Source organism: Miniopterus schreibersii (assembly GCF_964146895.1).
Source record: "Miniopterus schreibersii genome assembly, chromosome: 5".
NCBI lineage: Eukaryota > Metazoa > Chordata > Mammalia > Chiroptera > Miniopteridae > Miniopterus > Miniopterus schreibersii.
In genome coordinates this window covers 49123022-49141497 of record NC_138106.1, presented here as the reverse complement: position 1 = coordinate 49141497, position 18476 = coordinate 49123022, and the positions used below count along the sequence as shown (strand labels likewise).

Here is an 18476-nt window from a genome sequence, read left to right as displayed (position 1 = left end):
ATGATGAAACTAACCAGGGTCAGGTAAAGACCTGTCTGAAAGAATTTAAGAAAACTGTTCAACACTCAAACAAAGGAAATAGTGCCTATTCCCACCAGCCAGACTAGAAAAAATAATAACTCACATCCACTTCTAGTTAACATTGTACTGGAGATTCTAGCCAGTGTAGCCAGGCAAGAAAAATAAATGAGTTATCTTAATAAATAAAAGATTGGAAAAGAAGTTAAATAGTCCTTTTTTTTCCCCATAGACAACATGATAATTTATGAAGAAAATGTAATGAAATATACAAAAAGGGTACTAGGACTAATAAGTGAGTTTAACAAAATGCAGAATAGAAGGTCAAAATATGAAAATAAATTTTATTTCATTCTACCCACAACAAAAAATCTGAAATTTAAAATACCATTTATATGGCATCAAAATATGAAACACCTAGTCATAAATTAGAGAACAGATGTGAAAGACCATACATTTAAAACCAGAAAACGTTGCTGAAAATTTTTATAAAGACCTAAAAAATGAAGAATTACACCATGTTTGTGTTTCAAAGACTTGATACTATTAGGATTTCTATTCTCTCCTAATTGATCTGTACCTCAATACAATCCCAATAAAAGTTCAGCAGGCTTTTAACAGAAATTGAAAAATTCATTCTAAAGTCCATACAGAAATGCAAAAGATTTAGAATAGCCAAAACAGCTTTTAAAAAGAACAGTGTTGAAACATGGGGCCAAGATGGTGGTGAAGAAAGACCAAGCTCACCCCCTGCCAAGAACACATTGAATGTACACCTATGTTTAGAGCAATTTCTCCTGAGGGTCAACTGAGAATCAACTGAATAGCTTCTAAACAACAAACAAGAGACCATGTAAAGAAGTCTGGGAAACTGTGAGAGCTCTCTGGGAGCTGAGGGAACTCTCCAAGACCAGAGGAACCAAAAAGCACCATTGTTTACATTTCCCCTGCACATGGATAGCAGGCAGGAGCTCTGTTCAGGCTCCCAGGCTGATCTGCATACCAACATTCACATCTTAGGGATACTAGAAAAAGACACAGCAAGAGATTGAAAACCTATTTGAAGAAATAATGGCTGAAAACTTCCCTAACCTGGCAAAGGAAATAAACATACAAGTCCAGGAAGTGCATAGAGTTCCAAACAAGATGAACTCAAAGAGTCCCACATCAAGACACATGGTAATTAAAATGCCAAAGGTTAAAGACAAAGAGAGACTTTTAAAAGTAGTAAGAAAGCCCTAGCCAGTTTGGCTCACTGGGTAGAGCATCGGCCCACGGAGTGAAGGGTCCAGGGTTTGATTCCGGCCAAGGGCACATACCTGAGTTGCAGGCTCCATCCCTGGCCCAAGCTGGAGCTAGTCTAGGAGGCAGCCAGTCAATGTGCCTCTCTCACATCGATGTTTCTCCCTCTCCCCCACTCTCTCTAAAGAGCAATGGAAAAAATATCCTCGGGTAAGGAAAAAAGTAGTAAGAAAAGCAGTGAGTTACATACAAGGATCTCCCATTTGATAGATGATTTTTCAATGAAAACTTTGCTGGCCAGAATGGAATGGCATGAAATATTCAGTGATGAAAAGCAAACACCTACAACTAAGACTACTCCACCTAGCAAAGCTATCATTTAGAATAGAAAGAGAAAGATTTTCCCAGACAAGAAAAAGCTAAGTGTTTGTCACCACTAAACCAGTGTTACAAAAAATGTTAAAGGGACTTTTTAAAGGAGAAAAGATAAATATGAATAAGAAAATAGGACAGAAAAAGCTTTCTCACTAAAAAAGGCAAACACTTAGTTAAGCAGTGAATTAACCAACTATAAAGATCTAGTACAAAGGTTAAAAGGCAAAAGAAAGATTGTGTATAAAAACAAATTAAGGGATAAACATAGACATAGAAAAAATAATAAAAACATAATGTGGAGGGGTTGACTAAAAGTTGTAGTCATTTTAGAATGCTTTAGAACTTAATCAACCATCAACTTAAAATAGACTGCAGTAAACATAGCTTGGTATATATGAAGCACACTGTAACCACAAACCGAAAAATCCATGAATATTACTGAAATAAAGAGACAGGAATCCAAACATGACACTGTAATAAGTCATCAACATAAAAGAGAAGAGAGCAAGAGAATAAGAAAAAGAGAATTTCAAAATAATGAGAAAACAATCATATTCCAATAAATATACACCTATCAATAATTACTTTAAATGTAAATGGACCAAATGCTCCAATCAAAGGACATAGGGTGGCCGAATGGATAAAAAAACCAAGACTAATACACACACAGATGAGAAAAGGGATGTAAAAAGATATTTTCTGCCAATGGAAATGGAAATTAAAAAAAAAAAAAAAGGCTGGGGTAGCATTACTTATGTCAGACAAAACAGATTTTAAAATAATGATTATAACAAGAGACAAAAGGCATTTCATAATGATAAAGGGATCAATCCAACATGAGGATATAACTCTCATCAACACCCAAAATAGGATTACCTAAATATATAACAAATATTGACAGACATAAAGGGAGATATTAATAGTAATATAGTAGTAGTAGGGGACTTTAACATCCCATTGACATCAATAGATAGATCATCCAGACAGAAATCAACAGAGAAAATATAACCTCAAATGACCAGATGAACATAATTGATATTTTTAGGACATTTCACCCCACAGCAGCAGAATACACATTATTTCAACTGTCCATGGAATATTTTCCAAGATAGACCATGTTAGGCCACGAAACAAGATCAAGAAAAAAATCAAGATACCTTGAGACAAATGAAAATGAAGACACAATGACCCAAAAACTATGGGACACAGACTAAGCAATTCTAAGAGAGAAATGTATAACAATACACACCTACCTCAAAAAACAAGAAAAATCTTAACTAATCAATCTAACATTACACCTATAGGAACTTGAAGAAGAATAAGAAACAAAGCTCCCAAAGTGAATAGAAGGAAGGAAATAATAAAGATCAGAGCAAAAATAAACAAAATACAATAAAAATAAATAAGTCAATGAAATCAAGAGCTGGTTCTTTGAAAAGATAAACAAAACTGATAAAACTTTGATTTATTTTTTGATATGCCAATAAACAAATAAATGTAAATTAGATATAAGACAACAATTTATTATTATCTTTTACAGTTCTGTAGGTTGATTGGGCTCAAATGGTTGGTTCTTTTTTGTTGAATTTATTGGAGTGACATTGGTTAATAAAATTATATGGGTTTCAGGGCTACAATTCTATAATACATCATCTGTATATTGTATTGTGTGTTAGAAAGACTCATCAAGAAGAAGAAGAGAGCCAAAATTTTTAAAATCCAAAAATGAGGAGAAGAGACAAAGGACACCACAGAAATACAGCATTATAACATAACACTATAAACAATTATATGCAAATAAATTGGCCAATCTGGAAGAAATGGACAAATTACTAGAAACACACAATATTCCAAGGTTGAATCAGGAAGAAACAGAAAGTCTGAACAGACCTAAAAGTACTAATGAAATTGAATAAGTAATCAAAAAAACCTAACAACAACAAAAAAGCCCTGGAAATGATGGTTTTATCTTTCAAGGAAAAATTACTACCTTTTCTTCTGAAACTAATCCAGAAAATTAGAGGCCAGCATTACCCTGATACCAAAACTAGACAAATACACTAAAAAAACAAAAAAAATTATAGGCATTTTTCATAGAACTAGAACATACAATCCTAAAATTTATATGGAACCACAGAAGATCCCAAAAAGCCAAAGCAAGCAAGAGAAAGAATAACAAAGAAAAAAGTATCATGCTACCTGATATCAAACTATACTACAAGGCTGTTGTAATCGAAACAGCCTGGTACTGGCATAAAAAAAGTCACATAGATTAATAGAACAGAAAAGACAACCCAGAAATAAATCCATGTCTGTATGGTCAATTAATCTATCACAAAGAAGGCAAGCATAGATATTGGGCCCTAGCCACTGTGGCTCAGTTGATTGGAGTGTTTTCTCATACACCAAAAGGTCACGGGTTTGATTTCTGGTTAGGGCAAATACCCAGGTTTCAGGTTTGTTCCCTGGTCAGGGTGCATACTAGAGGCTACCAATCAATGTGTCTCTCTCATATCGATGTCTCTCTCTCTCTCTTCCTCTTTCTCAAAAAAAATCAATAAAAACATATCCTTTGGCTAGGACTTAAAAAAAAATTAAAGAATATACATTGGGATAGAGACAGTCTTTTCAATAAATGGTGTTGGGAAAACTAGACACATATACAAAACAATGAAACCAGATCACTTTCTTACACCATATACAAGAATCAATTAAAAATGGACTAAGGACAAATGTAAGACTTGAAACCATAAAGCTCCTAGAAGAAAACAAAGGCAGTAAATTCTTTGACATCGTATTTAGTAATATTTTTTTGGATATGTCTCTTCAGGTGAGGGAAACAAGGTAACAAAACAATTGGGACTACATCAGTCTGAAGACTTTTTGCACAGAGAAGAAAACTATCAACAAAACAAAAAGACAGCCTACTGAATGGGAGAAGATATTCACCAATGATATATCCAATAAGGGGTTAATATCCAAAACATATAAGGAGCTCACACAACGCCAAAAAAATCTGATTTTAAAAAATGGGCAGAGGACCTGAAGAGATATTTCACCAAAGAGGACATAGAAATAGCCAATAGATATATGAAGAGATACTCAACATTACTAATCATCAGGGAAATGTAAATTAAAACTGCAGTGAGATATCACTTCACACTTGTCAGAATGGCTTCTAATAAATCAAACAACACATGTTAGCAAGGATGTGGAGAAAAGGGAACTCTTGTGCACTTATGGTAGGATAATAAATTTGGGCAGCCATTATGGAAAACAGTATGGAGGTTCCTCACAAAATTAAAAATAGAACTACCATATGACCTAGAAATTCCACTTAGGTTATTCATCCAAACTAATCCAAAACACCAATTTTAAGATATATGATCCCCTATATTTATTGCAGCACTATTTACAATGCCCATATCTGAAAGCAACAACCTAAGTGTCCATTGATAGATCAATGGATAAAGAAGAGACGGTACATATATATAATGGAATATTACTCAGGCATAAAAAAAAGAGTATCATACCATTTGTGGCAACATGGATGGATCTATTACATGTTATTATTAGTGAAATAGGACACACAGAGAAAGACAAATACCATATGATTTCACTTATATGTGGAATTTACAAAACAGAAACAGATTCATACATACAGAGAACAAATTGATGGTTGCCAGATGGGAGTAGGGTTGGTGAGGTGAATGAAAAAGGTGAAGGAATTAAGAAGTACAAATTCTCAGTCATGAAAATAGTCATTTTGATGTAAAGTACATCATAGAGAATGTAGTAAGTAATATAACTGTATGGCAGCAGATGGGTATAGACTTAGAGTGATCACTTCATAAGCTATATAAATGTCTAATCATTATGTTGTACACCTGAATCTAATATTGTATGTCAACAGTAATGGAAAAATACAAAATAAATTTAAAAAGGAAAGAGATCAAGAAAAGGAACAGAGAACAACAACAAACAATTAACAAAACATGAATGAGCACATACCTATACCAAATTACTATAAATATAAATGGACTAAATGTTCCACTCAAAAGACATTGGGTAGCTGATGGATAAAAAATATAAAAGACCCATCTATATACTGCTTACAAGCAGCTCACTTTAGATTGAAAGACACATACAGATTAAAATGGAAAGGATGGAAAAAGATATTCCATGCAAATAGAAACAAAATGTAAACTGGAGTAGCAATACTAAAGAGGGAGGGGGAGGAGGAGGGAGATTTCTTAAAGTAGAAAGAGACCAAGAAAGGCATTATTACATAAGTATAAAGAGGTCAATCCAAGAAGATATAACATTTGAAAATATCTATGTACCCAACATAGGAGCACCTAAGTATATAAAGCAAATGCTAACATTTCTGGACAAAAAACAGAAATTAACAGTAATACAATAACAGTTGGGTACTTTAATACCACACTTAGCTCAATGGACAGATCATCCAGACAGAAAATTAATAGGGAATTAACAACCTTAAATGTCACAATAGATAAAATAAACTTTATAAAAATGTGTAGAATATTTCATCCCCAAACTGTAGAAAACATATTTTTCTCAAGCGCACATGGGACATTTTCCACGATAGACCATATACTAGGCCACAAATATGCCTCAGTACATTCAGTGCGATTTTAATTATATCAAGCTTATTTTCCAACCACAATGGCATGAAGCTAGAAGTCAACTACAGGAAGAAAACGGAATAAAACACAAACACGGGCAGATTAATCAATATGCTACTAAATAACCAATACATCAAAGAAAATCAAACAGGAAATTTAAAACTACCTTCACACAAATGAAAAAACACAACTTTCCAAAATTTATGGGATGCAACAAAAGCAGTTGTAAGAGAGAAGTTCATAGATATACAGGCCTACCTCAAGAAACAGGAAAATCCCAAATAAACCATGTAAGCTTATACCTAAAGTAACTAGAAAAAGAAAAACAAACAAAACACAAAGTAGAAGGAATGAAATAAAAATTAGAGTGGAAATGAACAAAAGAGAGATTAAAAAATAGAAAAAGATAAATCAAACTAAGAACTGGTTCTTTGAAAGGATAAATAAAATTGACAAGCCTCTAGCAAGACTCTTCAAGAAAAAAAGGATAGTGCCAAAATAAATGAAACCAGAAATGAAGGAGAAATTCCAGTCAACACCAAAGAAATTCAAAGGATCATTAAAGAATACTATGAACAATTATATGCCAACAAATTGGACAATCTAGAAGAAATGGATAAACTTCTAGCAACATAGAACTTTCCAAGACTACACCAAGAAGAAACAGAATCTCAACAGAATGATTACTACCAATGAAGTTGAAGCAGTAGTAAACAAACAAACAAACAAAAAACTCCCATTAAACAAAAGCCCTGGACCAGCCAGCTTCCTTGGTAAATTCTACCAAAATTTAAAGAAAAATTAACACCAATCCTTCTCAAACTCTTCCAAAGAATAAAAAAGAAGGGAACACTTTCAAAGTCATTAGCCAGCATTGCATTACCTATACCAAAACTAGACAAAGACACTACAAAATTCAACAGTTATAGGCAATTATCTCTGATTAGCAGAGAGGCAAAAATTCTCAATGAGATAGTAGCAAATCAAAGTTAAAAATACATTAAAAAGATTATACAACACTATCAAGTGGGATTTATAACAGGGATGCAAGAATGGTTCAATATCTGAAAACAATGTGGTACACCACATCAATAAAACTAAGGATAAAAATCATGATCATATCAATAGATGCAAAAAGACATTTGACTAAATTCAACATCCATTTATGTATAAAACTATCAGCAAAGTGAATACAGAAGGAACTTACCTTAAAATGATAAAGGCTACAGATCCAAGGTGGTGGCAGAGTAGGTGGTAGTTATACTCACATCCTCCCAGGTCCAAAGGAATTACAGCTATATTATAGAACAATAAATCTGAATAACCAACTGGAAACTAGCTGAACAGAAGTCTTATAACTCCTAAGGATTTACAGAAGCCACATTGAAACAAATTAGGAAAATTACAAAAAAAAACAAACACGATCAAAGCTATATATGATTAGCCCACAGCTAACCTTATACTCAATGGTGAAAACCTGAAAGCTTTTCCTCTAAGAGCAGAAAAAGACAGGGTTGCTCACTCTCACCACTATTATTCAATATAATACCGAAAGTTATAGCCACAGCAATCAGCCAAGAAAATAAAATAAAAGGCATCCAAGTTGGAAAGAAGTAAAACTGTCACTATTTGCAGATGACATGATACTATATATAGAAAATCGTAAAGAACCCACCAAAAATGTAATACAATGACAGAATTCAGTAAAGTAGCATGATACAAAATTAATATACATAAATCCACTGCATTTGTATACACTAATAATGAACAATCAGAAGGAAATTAAGAATATCTCTTTTATAAATTGCACCAAAAAGAATAAAATATCTAGGAATAAATTTAACCAAGGAGGTAAAAGACCTATACTCAGAAAACTATAAGACATTGAAGAAATTGAAAAGGACACAAATGAATGGGAGGATATACTGGGCTCTGGATTAGAAAGACTAGTATTAAAATGACCATAATACCCAAAGCAACCTACAGATTCAGTACAATCTCTATCAAAATTCCAATGGTATTCTTATCAGAACTAGAACAAATAATCCTAAAATTTATATGGAATCACAAAAAACCTTGAATAGCCAAAGCAATCTTTTTAAAAAACTTATCTTTATTGTTGAAAGTATTATAAATGTCCCCTTTTTTCCCCATTGACCCCCTCCACTCTACACCTCCCCCCCCTCCGGCCTTCACCACACTATTGTCTATGTCTATGGGTTATGCATATATGTATATAAGTTCTTTGGTTAATTTCACCCCCCCCTTACCCTCCCACCCCTGCCTTCCCTCTGAGATTCATCAGTCTGTTCCATGCTTCTCTGTCTCTGGATCTATTCTGTTCATCAGTTTATTTTGTTCATTACATTCCACATATAAGTGAGATCATGTGATGCTTGTCTTTCTCTGACTGGCTTATTTCACTTAGGATAATACTCTCCAGGTCCCTCCATGCTGTCTCAAAGGGTAAGAGATCCTTTGTTTTTATAGCTGCATAGTATTCCATTGTGTAAATTCCCAAAGCAATCTTGAGAAATAACAGAGATGGAGGTATCACACTTTGTGATTTCAAACTATACTACAAAGTTATAATAATAATAAAAAATATGGTACTGGCACAAAAACAAACACATAAGTCAATGGAACAGAATAGGGAGTTCAGAAATAAACCTGCATCTATATGGTCAATTAATCTATCACAAAGGATGCAAGAATATACAATGGAGAAATAGTCTCCTCAATAAATGGTGCTGGGAAAACTGGACAGATACATTCAAAAAAATGAAAGTGGACTACTCTCTTACACTATATACAAAAATAAACTCAAAACAGATTAAAGAATTAAATGTAAGACCTGAAACCATAAACTCCTAGACGAAAACATAAGTAGTAATCCACTTGAAATCAGTCTTATTAGTATCTTTTTAGATATATCCTCTTGAGCAAGAGAAACAAACACAAAAATAAACAAATAGGACTTTATCAAACTAAAAAGCTTCTGCACAGGAAGGCAACCATCAACAAAATGAAAAGACAACCTACTGAATGGGAGAATATATTCACAAATGATATATCCAATAAAGGGTTGATACCCAAAATATATAAGGAACTCATATTATAACTCAATAACAAAAAACCCCACCAATCCAATAAAAAAATGGGCAGAGGACATGAAGAGATATTGCTCCAAAGAAGGCCCACAGATAGCCAACAGACACATGAATATATACTCAAGATCATTAATCATTAGGTAAATACAAATCAAAACCAGAATGAGATATCACCTCAAACCTATTAGAATGGTTGTTATAAAAAAGTCAACAAATAACAAGTGTTGGTGAGGGTGTGGAGAAAAAACAACCCTTGTGCACTGTTGGTGGAACTGCAAATGGATACAGCCACTAAGTAAAACATTATGGAGATTCCTCAAAAAGTAAAAATAGATCCACCATACAACCCACCAATTCCACTTCTGAACATTTATCTAAAGAAAACGAAAACAATAATTTGAAAAGATATATGCCCTCCTATATTCATTGCAGCATTGTTTATAATAGCTAACATAGGGAAATCAACCTAGGTGTCTAGTGATAGATGAATGGATGAAGTGTGGCATATATACAATGGAGTATTACTCAACAATGAAAAATAAAAAAAGAAATTCTACCATTTGTGAAAACATGCATGGACCTAAAGGATATTATGCTAAGTGAAATAAGTCAAACTGAGAAAGACAAATATGACATAATTTCACATATATGTTGAATTTTTTTTTTTTTAAATCAAAACAAGTGAACAAACAGTACAAAATAGAAATAAAGAACAAATTGATAGTTGCCAGAGGGGAGAGTAATAGAGGGATGGATGAAAAAGGCAAAGGGAAATATAGTCAATAATAGTGTGATAACTTGGCATAGTGACAGATGGTTACTAGACATAGTGTGGTGATCACATCGTAAAATATATAAATGTCAGTCACTATATTGTACACCTGAAACTAATATATTTTATGCCAACTATATTTTAACTTAAAATGATTAGCACAAATTGTCATACATGAGCATAGAAAAGTAGTTTTCACAGGGAAAACCTTAAAACTTATAGGAATTAAGAAATAAGAGTTTCTACAAAATTTTAGCAAAATTTATCTCATTTTTTGTCATTTTATTTTCAGGTTTAACTGAGCTGAATGACAATCCAGTTCCCCTGGAACTTGAGCGCTGCAAGTCTCCCACTTCAGGTAAATATGAGTGGCATTTTTCAGGCTTCTGCTAACTCTCTGCCATAATCTACTGCTTTATTTTCTCAATTCTTATAATGTAAAATTTGTTATTTTAGTAAAGGGATAATTCAGTTTCTGTAACTTAACCATAAGCAAATTTCATTCCAAAATTAATAGAAATAAATGCCTTTAAAAATATTTTTGGCCTCTTACAAAATTAAAATCAGAGGTATGAGTACAGTACCTTTAAAGGCATTTTAAAGGAAGTTTATTTTGCAAATATATTAATGATTCTAAGTAAAAATTGGAAATTTTATACAGAAACTCTGTCTTCTTATAGCTAGAACTGAATTAGTGAGAAATATATACAATGGGTGCAGTAGCGTAGGATACCATCTCTCCAGACAGTAGTTTGGAGGCATGTATATTCATTGACATATCTCTGAGTTAAGAGAGGTTGGGAATTACAGAAGCTGGAGACCAGTGATCATTTTGTAACTATGATTTTCTACGTGGATCTCAAACTCCCTTTTAGCCCAATAAACTACAATTAAAACAGAGTAATGTTTCAGATTATTAAATATATCCTATAGGATAATGAGAGAGAACAGAGTAGCAATTAGGACCTGAAAGAATCCCAGTAAGCCAACCAGAAAGCTGATGTTCTCAGCTTCCAGGATAATATAATTATTTCATATTTAGTTATTCACCAACTATTCAACGAATAATTTTCAGTATCTACAGTTAGATAGATAAGATGCTATCCACTGAGAATAAACTAATGAACAAAATAAACATACTCCGTGCCAAATGGAACTGACAGTCTAGCTACAGAGACCAACGTTAAACTAATAATTTTATAAATTACTTGTTTTTTTCTTAAAGCTGTGTAACCCTTTATCACTTACCAGGTAAGGTCATGTGAATCCATGTACTACATAAACGTACTTCCCAAGGAGGTGAGCAGAAACTAACATTCAGCCCTAGCTCCACTAGGTCCTGGCACAGAACTGCAGTCCCCTAAAGGAAACTACCTTTTTCTTTGGATAAAGAGTTGAAAACTAACCAAGTCTTCAACTGTAGGGCTATATCTGCTCACAGGTGTAAATTTTTCTATTTTATCTTCCTTGAAGCTGCGCCTTTAAAAATCATTTGCTCAGATGAATATCTTTTTCTAGACTGGCATTAGGTCCTAATACTGCTGCTACCTAAACAGCCATCCATGCTCATGATTCTCTCTATCCACAATATACAATACACTTATGCTATCGAGTTCAAGTGAGGGCTAGGGTGATATAAATATTTATATTTATTAAAATATACTTAAGCATCTCTGGTAAAAATATCTTTATTAAAATATCATAGAAGTGAATGTCACAAAATACTAACAAGGAAGTAAGGAGCTCTGTTCTCAAATCTGGGTTACAACTAGATCTTAGAGCCTATTCTGAATGCCCCTTCTGTGTGATTCTATGTGTCTAGAGCTCCACTACATCCTCTGAAGAAGAAATCTTCCTCCCTTTAAACAGTCTTCTGTTGGAGCAGTACCAAGATACACAGATAAAGGCATAAAATAGAGACCCTTCTAAATAGTTACTATGAAATTCTCCTCTAAGGTAAAAATTCTTGGGTCAGTTGGACTAAGAAATTACATGCTAATAATTTCTTACTCCTTTTCTTTAGGACTTCCTACCAGAACTCCAGAGGCAGCACCAGGCTTTTATAGGAATGAAATACCAGCTGTGAGACAGAGGAATCAAGCACATCATTTGCCAGGTGAAAGTGAAAATCTCTTTTATAAACAAACAAGTTATTCATACCTCCACAATTTTCTAGACTTCACATTTTGTATCAAAAGCTTTATTCTTATTTGTTGTGCTGAAAACAGATCCCTCATGGTGATGAAGACAAATTTGCATGAAGCAGTGGTTAACAATGACTTTATGAGATATAAAGCAGGAATTCCTAAAAGGGTTTTGTTAACAATTTAGAAATGCTCCATAGAATTTTGATAGTGTTACTTTTCTACTATATACTGGAATTATTTTATCAGACTTATAAGAGAATATGGAGGGCCAACATAGAATTCAGGGAAAACTTAAGAGCCAAAAAGTAAAGTGGTTTTGTAAAAATCCTCCATAATTCTTTCTAATACAATTAAATATTTTGTATGATTAGAAACAACTATGATGATCATGGAAACTCCACAAAAGAATTGCCTCAAAGGGGCAATGTTCTCTCAAAAATAGTGAGCAGTAAGTAAGGTCCTATAATCTAAATTGTATGCAGTTATTGGATATTTGATGCTGCTCATAGGGACCAAATCACAAATACAAGTTACGCAGCTTCTTTAAATTAGGAAACCATTACAAAATGGTTGTGACCAGATTTGCCACTTTAAACAAAACATGAATTACGAATGTTCTAGATTCCAAATAAATTAGAGATAATTGTAAGCAACAATTTTCCAGACAGTAATTTTCCATAGTTTATTTTTACCTTAGGTAATACAACAACCCTGTGATATGCCTTTTTCTGAGGAGACTTCCAACTTAGTTACATTTGGTTGTAAAGCCTACAATTTTTTAATTTTTTTCCTGGTTTTTATTAATAAAATTAAAAAATGAGTTACAAAAAACAATTACAAATGAAATTATATGACATCCAAGCAGTGAGAAAGTGAGAAGTTGCTGAGTCATGAAAAACAATGTTTTGACAAAGAAACTGAAAAGAACTTAAAAAATATACTTTCCATGAAACATCAGAGACATAGTTTACCATTTAAATTCCAGGAAAAACTGGATTTGAAAATAATTTTTAATTTTTATAGTTCATAAAAATCAATAAATTATCACCACCTTTTGAATTTATTAAGCCTTGTTTGCTAAAAATTGTAATCAACATTGATATAGCACTTTAAAACAAACGTTATTTTTCATGTGTATTATTTAATTCTACAGTAACCGTGTAACATTGATATTATTCTTACTTTGTATGGATGGAAAAATTATGGCCAAAAAAAAAATTCTGTAACTTGCCCAAGGTTACCCTACTAGTAAATGGCTTAGTCTGAACCAACTCAGTTCTTCAGACTTCAAGGTCCTCTAACCCAAAATTATTTGATCTCCTATTTGCACTTAAAAAAGTGTGTGCAAGAACCTAGTGCTCTTTGGGAGTTTATAATTCAAGATAGACAAAAGCAGAAATAAAATGTCATCATTATTTAACACTTGTTCATATGATACTAATAAAAAGTCACTGATTCATTAAAATCTAGATAGAAATAAAACATATTTCAAGGTAGTGGTAAAACCAGAGTCATAACATTAAACATTTTTATGCTGGGGCAAATTTTTAAAAAGATACCTTTTTGCCTGGCTAAATCATAGCCACTTCCAAAGAACAAAAAAGGGGAAGCTGGCAACAAAATTATAGGCATGTATACCTAATTATAGGCATGTATACCTTTCAGGACGCCAGCATGGTATAGTGACCCCAAAATGTTTGTGTGCATGTGCGTGCGTGTGCGTGCGTGCGTGTGTGTGTGTGTGTGTGTGTGTGTGAGTGAGATAGTGACTATGCCTATATACATACCAGGTGTTTTCTTACCTTGTTTCTGGCTTAAGGAAGATAGAATTCTCTAAGATAGAATTCCAAATGGAATTCATTACTATATTTCAACCAGTCGGTTAATCTATGAACTTTACAAACATTTTAACCTAAACAACTTTTTTCTTAATTTAGTGTTAGATTTATTTATTTTACAGATGTGTAGGCCACACAGGTGGCATCTAAATCAGGAAGGCTGTGTTGCTTAGTGGAAAGGACATAACTTTAGAATCAGAGAAATTTGACCTTACCCTGCCACTTTCTACAGCTGTAACTTTAGCCAAGTTTCTTAACCTTAATGTATGCTAGTGTCCAGAACATAGATTCTCAATAATATATAGTAGTAGATATTATAAAAGCAAAAATGAATATCCATGGCCTAAAGACACTGAATTTGGTCTCTTTGACCATTTTAAATTTCCAAACATTAGTTATAGCTTATTTATAACAAAGTAGAAATCCTTCATTGGAAACCAAGAAGTCAGTCCAGTTCTTTCTAATCAAAAAACAACTAATTAGAAGCTTTGAATTAGAAACTTTGAACCTGCCTCTTTACATTAATTCTCATTAAAGTAGTAGTCATATTCCAACTTACTCAAGGTTCACTCTATTCCTAAAATTTTTTTTTAAATGTCTTTATTGATTTCAGAGAGAGGAAAGGAGAGGGAGATAGAAACACCAATGATAAGAGAGTCATCGGTCGGCTACCTCCTGCATGTCCCCTACTGGGGATCAAGCCCACAACCCAGGAATGTGCCCTGATCGGGAACTGAACCTTGGTCTCCTGGATCATAGGTAGATGCTCCACCACTGAACCACTGGGCTCCTAAAATTTTTTAAAATCCTCACCCGAGGATATGTTTATTGATTTTAGAGAAGGAGAGGATGAGAGAGATAATCAATGTGAGAGAGAAACATCTGTTGCCACCCTTACACACCTCGACCTGGGATTGAACCCACAACCTAGATATGTGCTTTGACTGGGAATCAAACCTGCAACCTTTTTGGTGTACAGGATGATGTTTTAACCAACTGAGCCACCCAGCTGGGGCCCTAAAATTTTGTTTCCAAGTGGAACCAAGTATCTGATACTTATCTGAAGCCAATACAAAGTCTCTCTGTTGAGCCAGGCTGCGCTATCTATCTACTGACTTTGAATTGATTTAGGAGTTAGGAAAAGGGCATATGAATATACAGGTGATTGAAGGAAATGATACAAACAAGATACATGAAGCCCCATAGGCAAAACCCTGTTGTAATGCCTGAAGTGCTGTCCCTATTTAGGGCTGAAGACAAAGATAGGGCTGAGCAGATGACCTCATTCTTATACCTCACAGCTATGGTATAAGCCACTAGACCACCCTGCCTCATAACCGTGACAACCTGAGTTTGGGAGGCAGAAAATCTAGGAGTGGAGATAAATAGTCCTGCAAAGGTTTGTAATCTGGTGCTATTGTAGGGCTCGGCCGTCACCTGATCTTTAGGCCTGAATTCATAGGTAAATATTAATATGTATTTTGCCCTCAGCCAATTTTTCACTCATTTGCATCATCTTTGGTCTCTTATGCCATCCTTCCTAACAATTTCTAGGTAAGCCAGAAAGTGATAGATGTGATTAGGTAAGTGATTAACCCTATCTTTGGGGATGCTTTCCTTCAAAAATTTTTTAACTCAGATTTATTGAGATATGTTTATATAGCATCAAATTCACCTTTTTAGTGTACAGTTATGAATTATTTTTTCTAATTTTAATTTTGTTTTTATTTTAAAAAACGTATGCCACAACATGTTAAAATAACAAGAATTTCCTGACAGTTTGCCCAGAATCTAACAGGACTAGGATCATAAGAAATCAAACACTTGCTGCAGCTATATTCCCTGCCCCACAGCTGGATTACCTGTGGTACTATTTGTTGGGTTATTTCCTATGAGCCTAGAAAGGCAGTTTTTCAAGGTGTGAAGGATTAAAGATACGATTCTATGTGATGATGCACAACACAATTTAAAGAGATTTTTTTAGAGAATAAGCCCATTATGCATCAAGTATGGGATGTTATCATTCTTTAAAAGACTGTGGATTCTTAGGAAGTACTTTGTGCAGAACAAAGAAATAATAGTACTACATATAATTGGAGGTCTTATCAAGTGTGCTGTGTTTAATCCGCTGCACTCTATTTTAAGTAGGGCATGTTGCTTAGATAAGTCATTTTTTATATAGAACACCACAGAATGACAATATTTTCTTGCCAACTAAGTTTGATAATGAAAATAGCTAATATTGAATGGTTGTTATATACTGCATCATGCTAAGCACTTTACACATATTCCCTTAATTAATGCTGACAAGATTCCTATGAAGTAGGGAATATTATTATCCCTCATTTTACAGAGGAAGAGAAACATAGTCTTCCTGAAATTAAGTAATTACTAGCCCAGGATCACTCAGCTGGCAAATAGTTGAGTCACGATTTGAATCCAACTTATGTTCTTAATCATTGGGCTTTACTTCATCAAACACCAGGAAACCTGTCTTGAAGAAAAGCAAAAATCTTTGCGGCGCTTTACAGAGGGGGGGGAAAAGCATCCAGCCTCTTATAATAGGGGCATTACTATCATGGTAACTACCTTCTATTTGGCATTAGAAAATGGAAGGTCAAATACAGACATGATGGAAAATTTTTTCAAATACTCATAAAAGTACCCGTTACCTCAATAACATATATATAACTTATCATAATGACCTTAAGCTCAGTAAAGTGATATCTATATCTGCGTCTATTCTAATTTAACAACTGAGGACAATATGGGATGTCTTGTACGGAAATCTGAGATGCATCTCAGGAAGCACTTTTTGTGGAAGGGTCCTGAGTAAAAATCCCATAGGTTGGTTAATGTTCATAAAACCATAAAACATCATTTCTCAAAATGTGATCTGCCAGCCTCTTGGCATCAGTATCACCTGCAACACTTTTTAAAATAAAAATTTCTGCTGATCTGCTGAGAGTACCTGGAGGTGGCCCCTAAGTCTCTTCAGGTACTTTAAGATCTGGCATGTGAGAGCATGAATCAGTTACTCCGTAAGGAGAAATACTTGCATTGAGATGATATTTGACTAGATGACCGCTTAGATTCCTTTGAGCCAGGATTCTCTGCCTTTCTTTTCTGTGCAGTGTGCTAAACCAGTGAGTAGTGAGAAGTCTGTATTTCCCATTTTCTCCCCTTTGGCTAACAATATGAAATTACAGTAGTGTATATGCTTTAGCTTAGATAACAGTAAAAATGAAGAAATGCATTTTTCAGAGCTGCATTCCCAGAGGCTCATTGCACAGGTTAATATGTATTGTTTTCATTCTATACGTTTCCAAGACTACTTGCCTCTTACTCCCACTTGCTTCATACATCTTCCAACCCAAATTTCTCGAACGTTGTTGTGTAACATATTGCTCTAACACTTGACCATACTTTCTCAGCCTGCTTAGCTCTCTTCAGAGTAACCCTTCATCCCTACCTTCTGGCTTTACTGGGTTTTTTTTCAACATTCTTTGAGGAAACACTTACTGTACACCTACTCTATGCCAATACTTTATTAGGTACTGAGACTACATTCCCTATCTTTGGAGAACTCCAAGTTTCAGGATGTTAGTGGGTAGTAGTAGACAGAGTTAAAAAAACAAGTATAATAAAATGTATTAAGTATAAAGATGTGCACAGGTGCTATAAACATTAAGATAATAGCTCCAGATGAAGCCTTAAGTTTGAGGCTGCCTTCAGAAAAGAGGTCATTTTTTTTTTTTAGGAGTTTGAAGGATGAGTAGGAGTTTACTAGTTGAACAAAGGAAGAGGGGATCATTCTATACATAAATAACAGAGGACTGTTATTAACATTGTTAATAAAGAAGTTCCCTAGTTAATCCTACCAGCTAATCATTCCCTTTCCCTCCAGTTACAGTTAAGGATGGGGCTTGTGAGGTGGCCTTAGTTTTCAGGTAGGAAGTAGTATACATGAAACCAAAAAGGTAAGTGGCAAAGTAAAGGGGGGAATCCCCAAAAGTGGAGCAGATTTGAGAGCCAGAGTAAGTTAGATACTAGACTATAGGAGGTGAATTTCCCATTAAAATAGTGGGGAATGCGAGGGCATCTGACATTGTGGTCATTGTCCTGTACGCACCTGGGTTCATTAACGTTTGCCCTCTTTTTAAAAGCATCTTTGTAATCCATTTTTTTTTAAATTTTTTTTTATTTTATTGTTCAAAATATTATAGATGTCCCCTTTTTTCCCCATTGACCCCTTCCACCCTGCACCCACTTCCAGCCCCAGGCCTTCACCACACTATTGTCTGTGTCCATGAGTTATGCATATA

The 18476-nt window shown here is 34.2% G+C and overlaps 1 protein-coding gene across 7 annotated transcripts in view; it reads left to right on the top strand.

The window, feature by feature from the left end:
* Positions 1-18476, top strand: part of STXBP5L (syntaxin binding protein 5L) — a 171748-nt gene that overhangs the window by 111530 nt on the left and 41742 nt on the right. For all 7 annotated transcript variants that reach the window (XM_081138285.1, XM_081138283.1, XM_081138282.1 and 4 more), the window contains 2 exons: positions 10459-10524; positions 12190-12282. In XM_081138285.1, coding sequence (XP_080994411.1) covers positions 10459-10524; positions 12190-12282 — 159 coding nt within the window. The remainder of the gene's footprint in view (positions 1-10458; positions 10525-12189; positions 12283-18476) is intronic.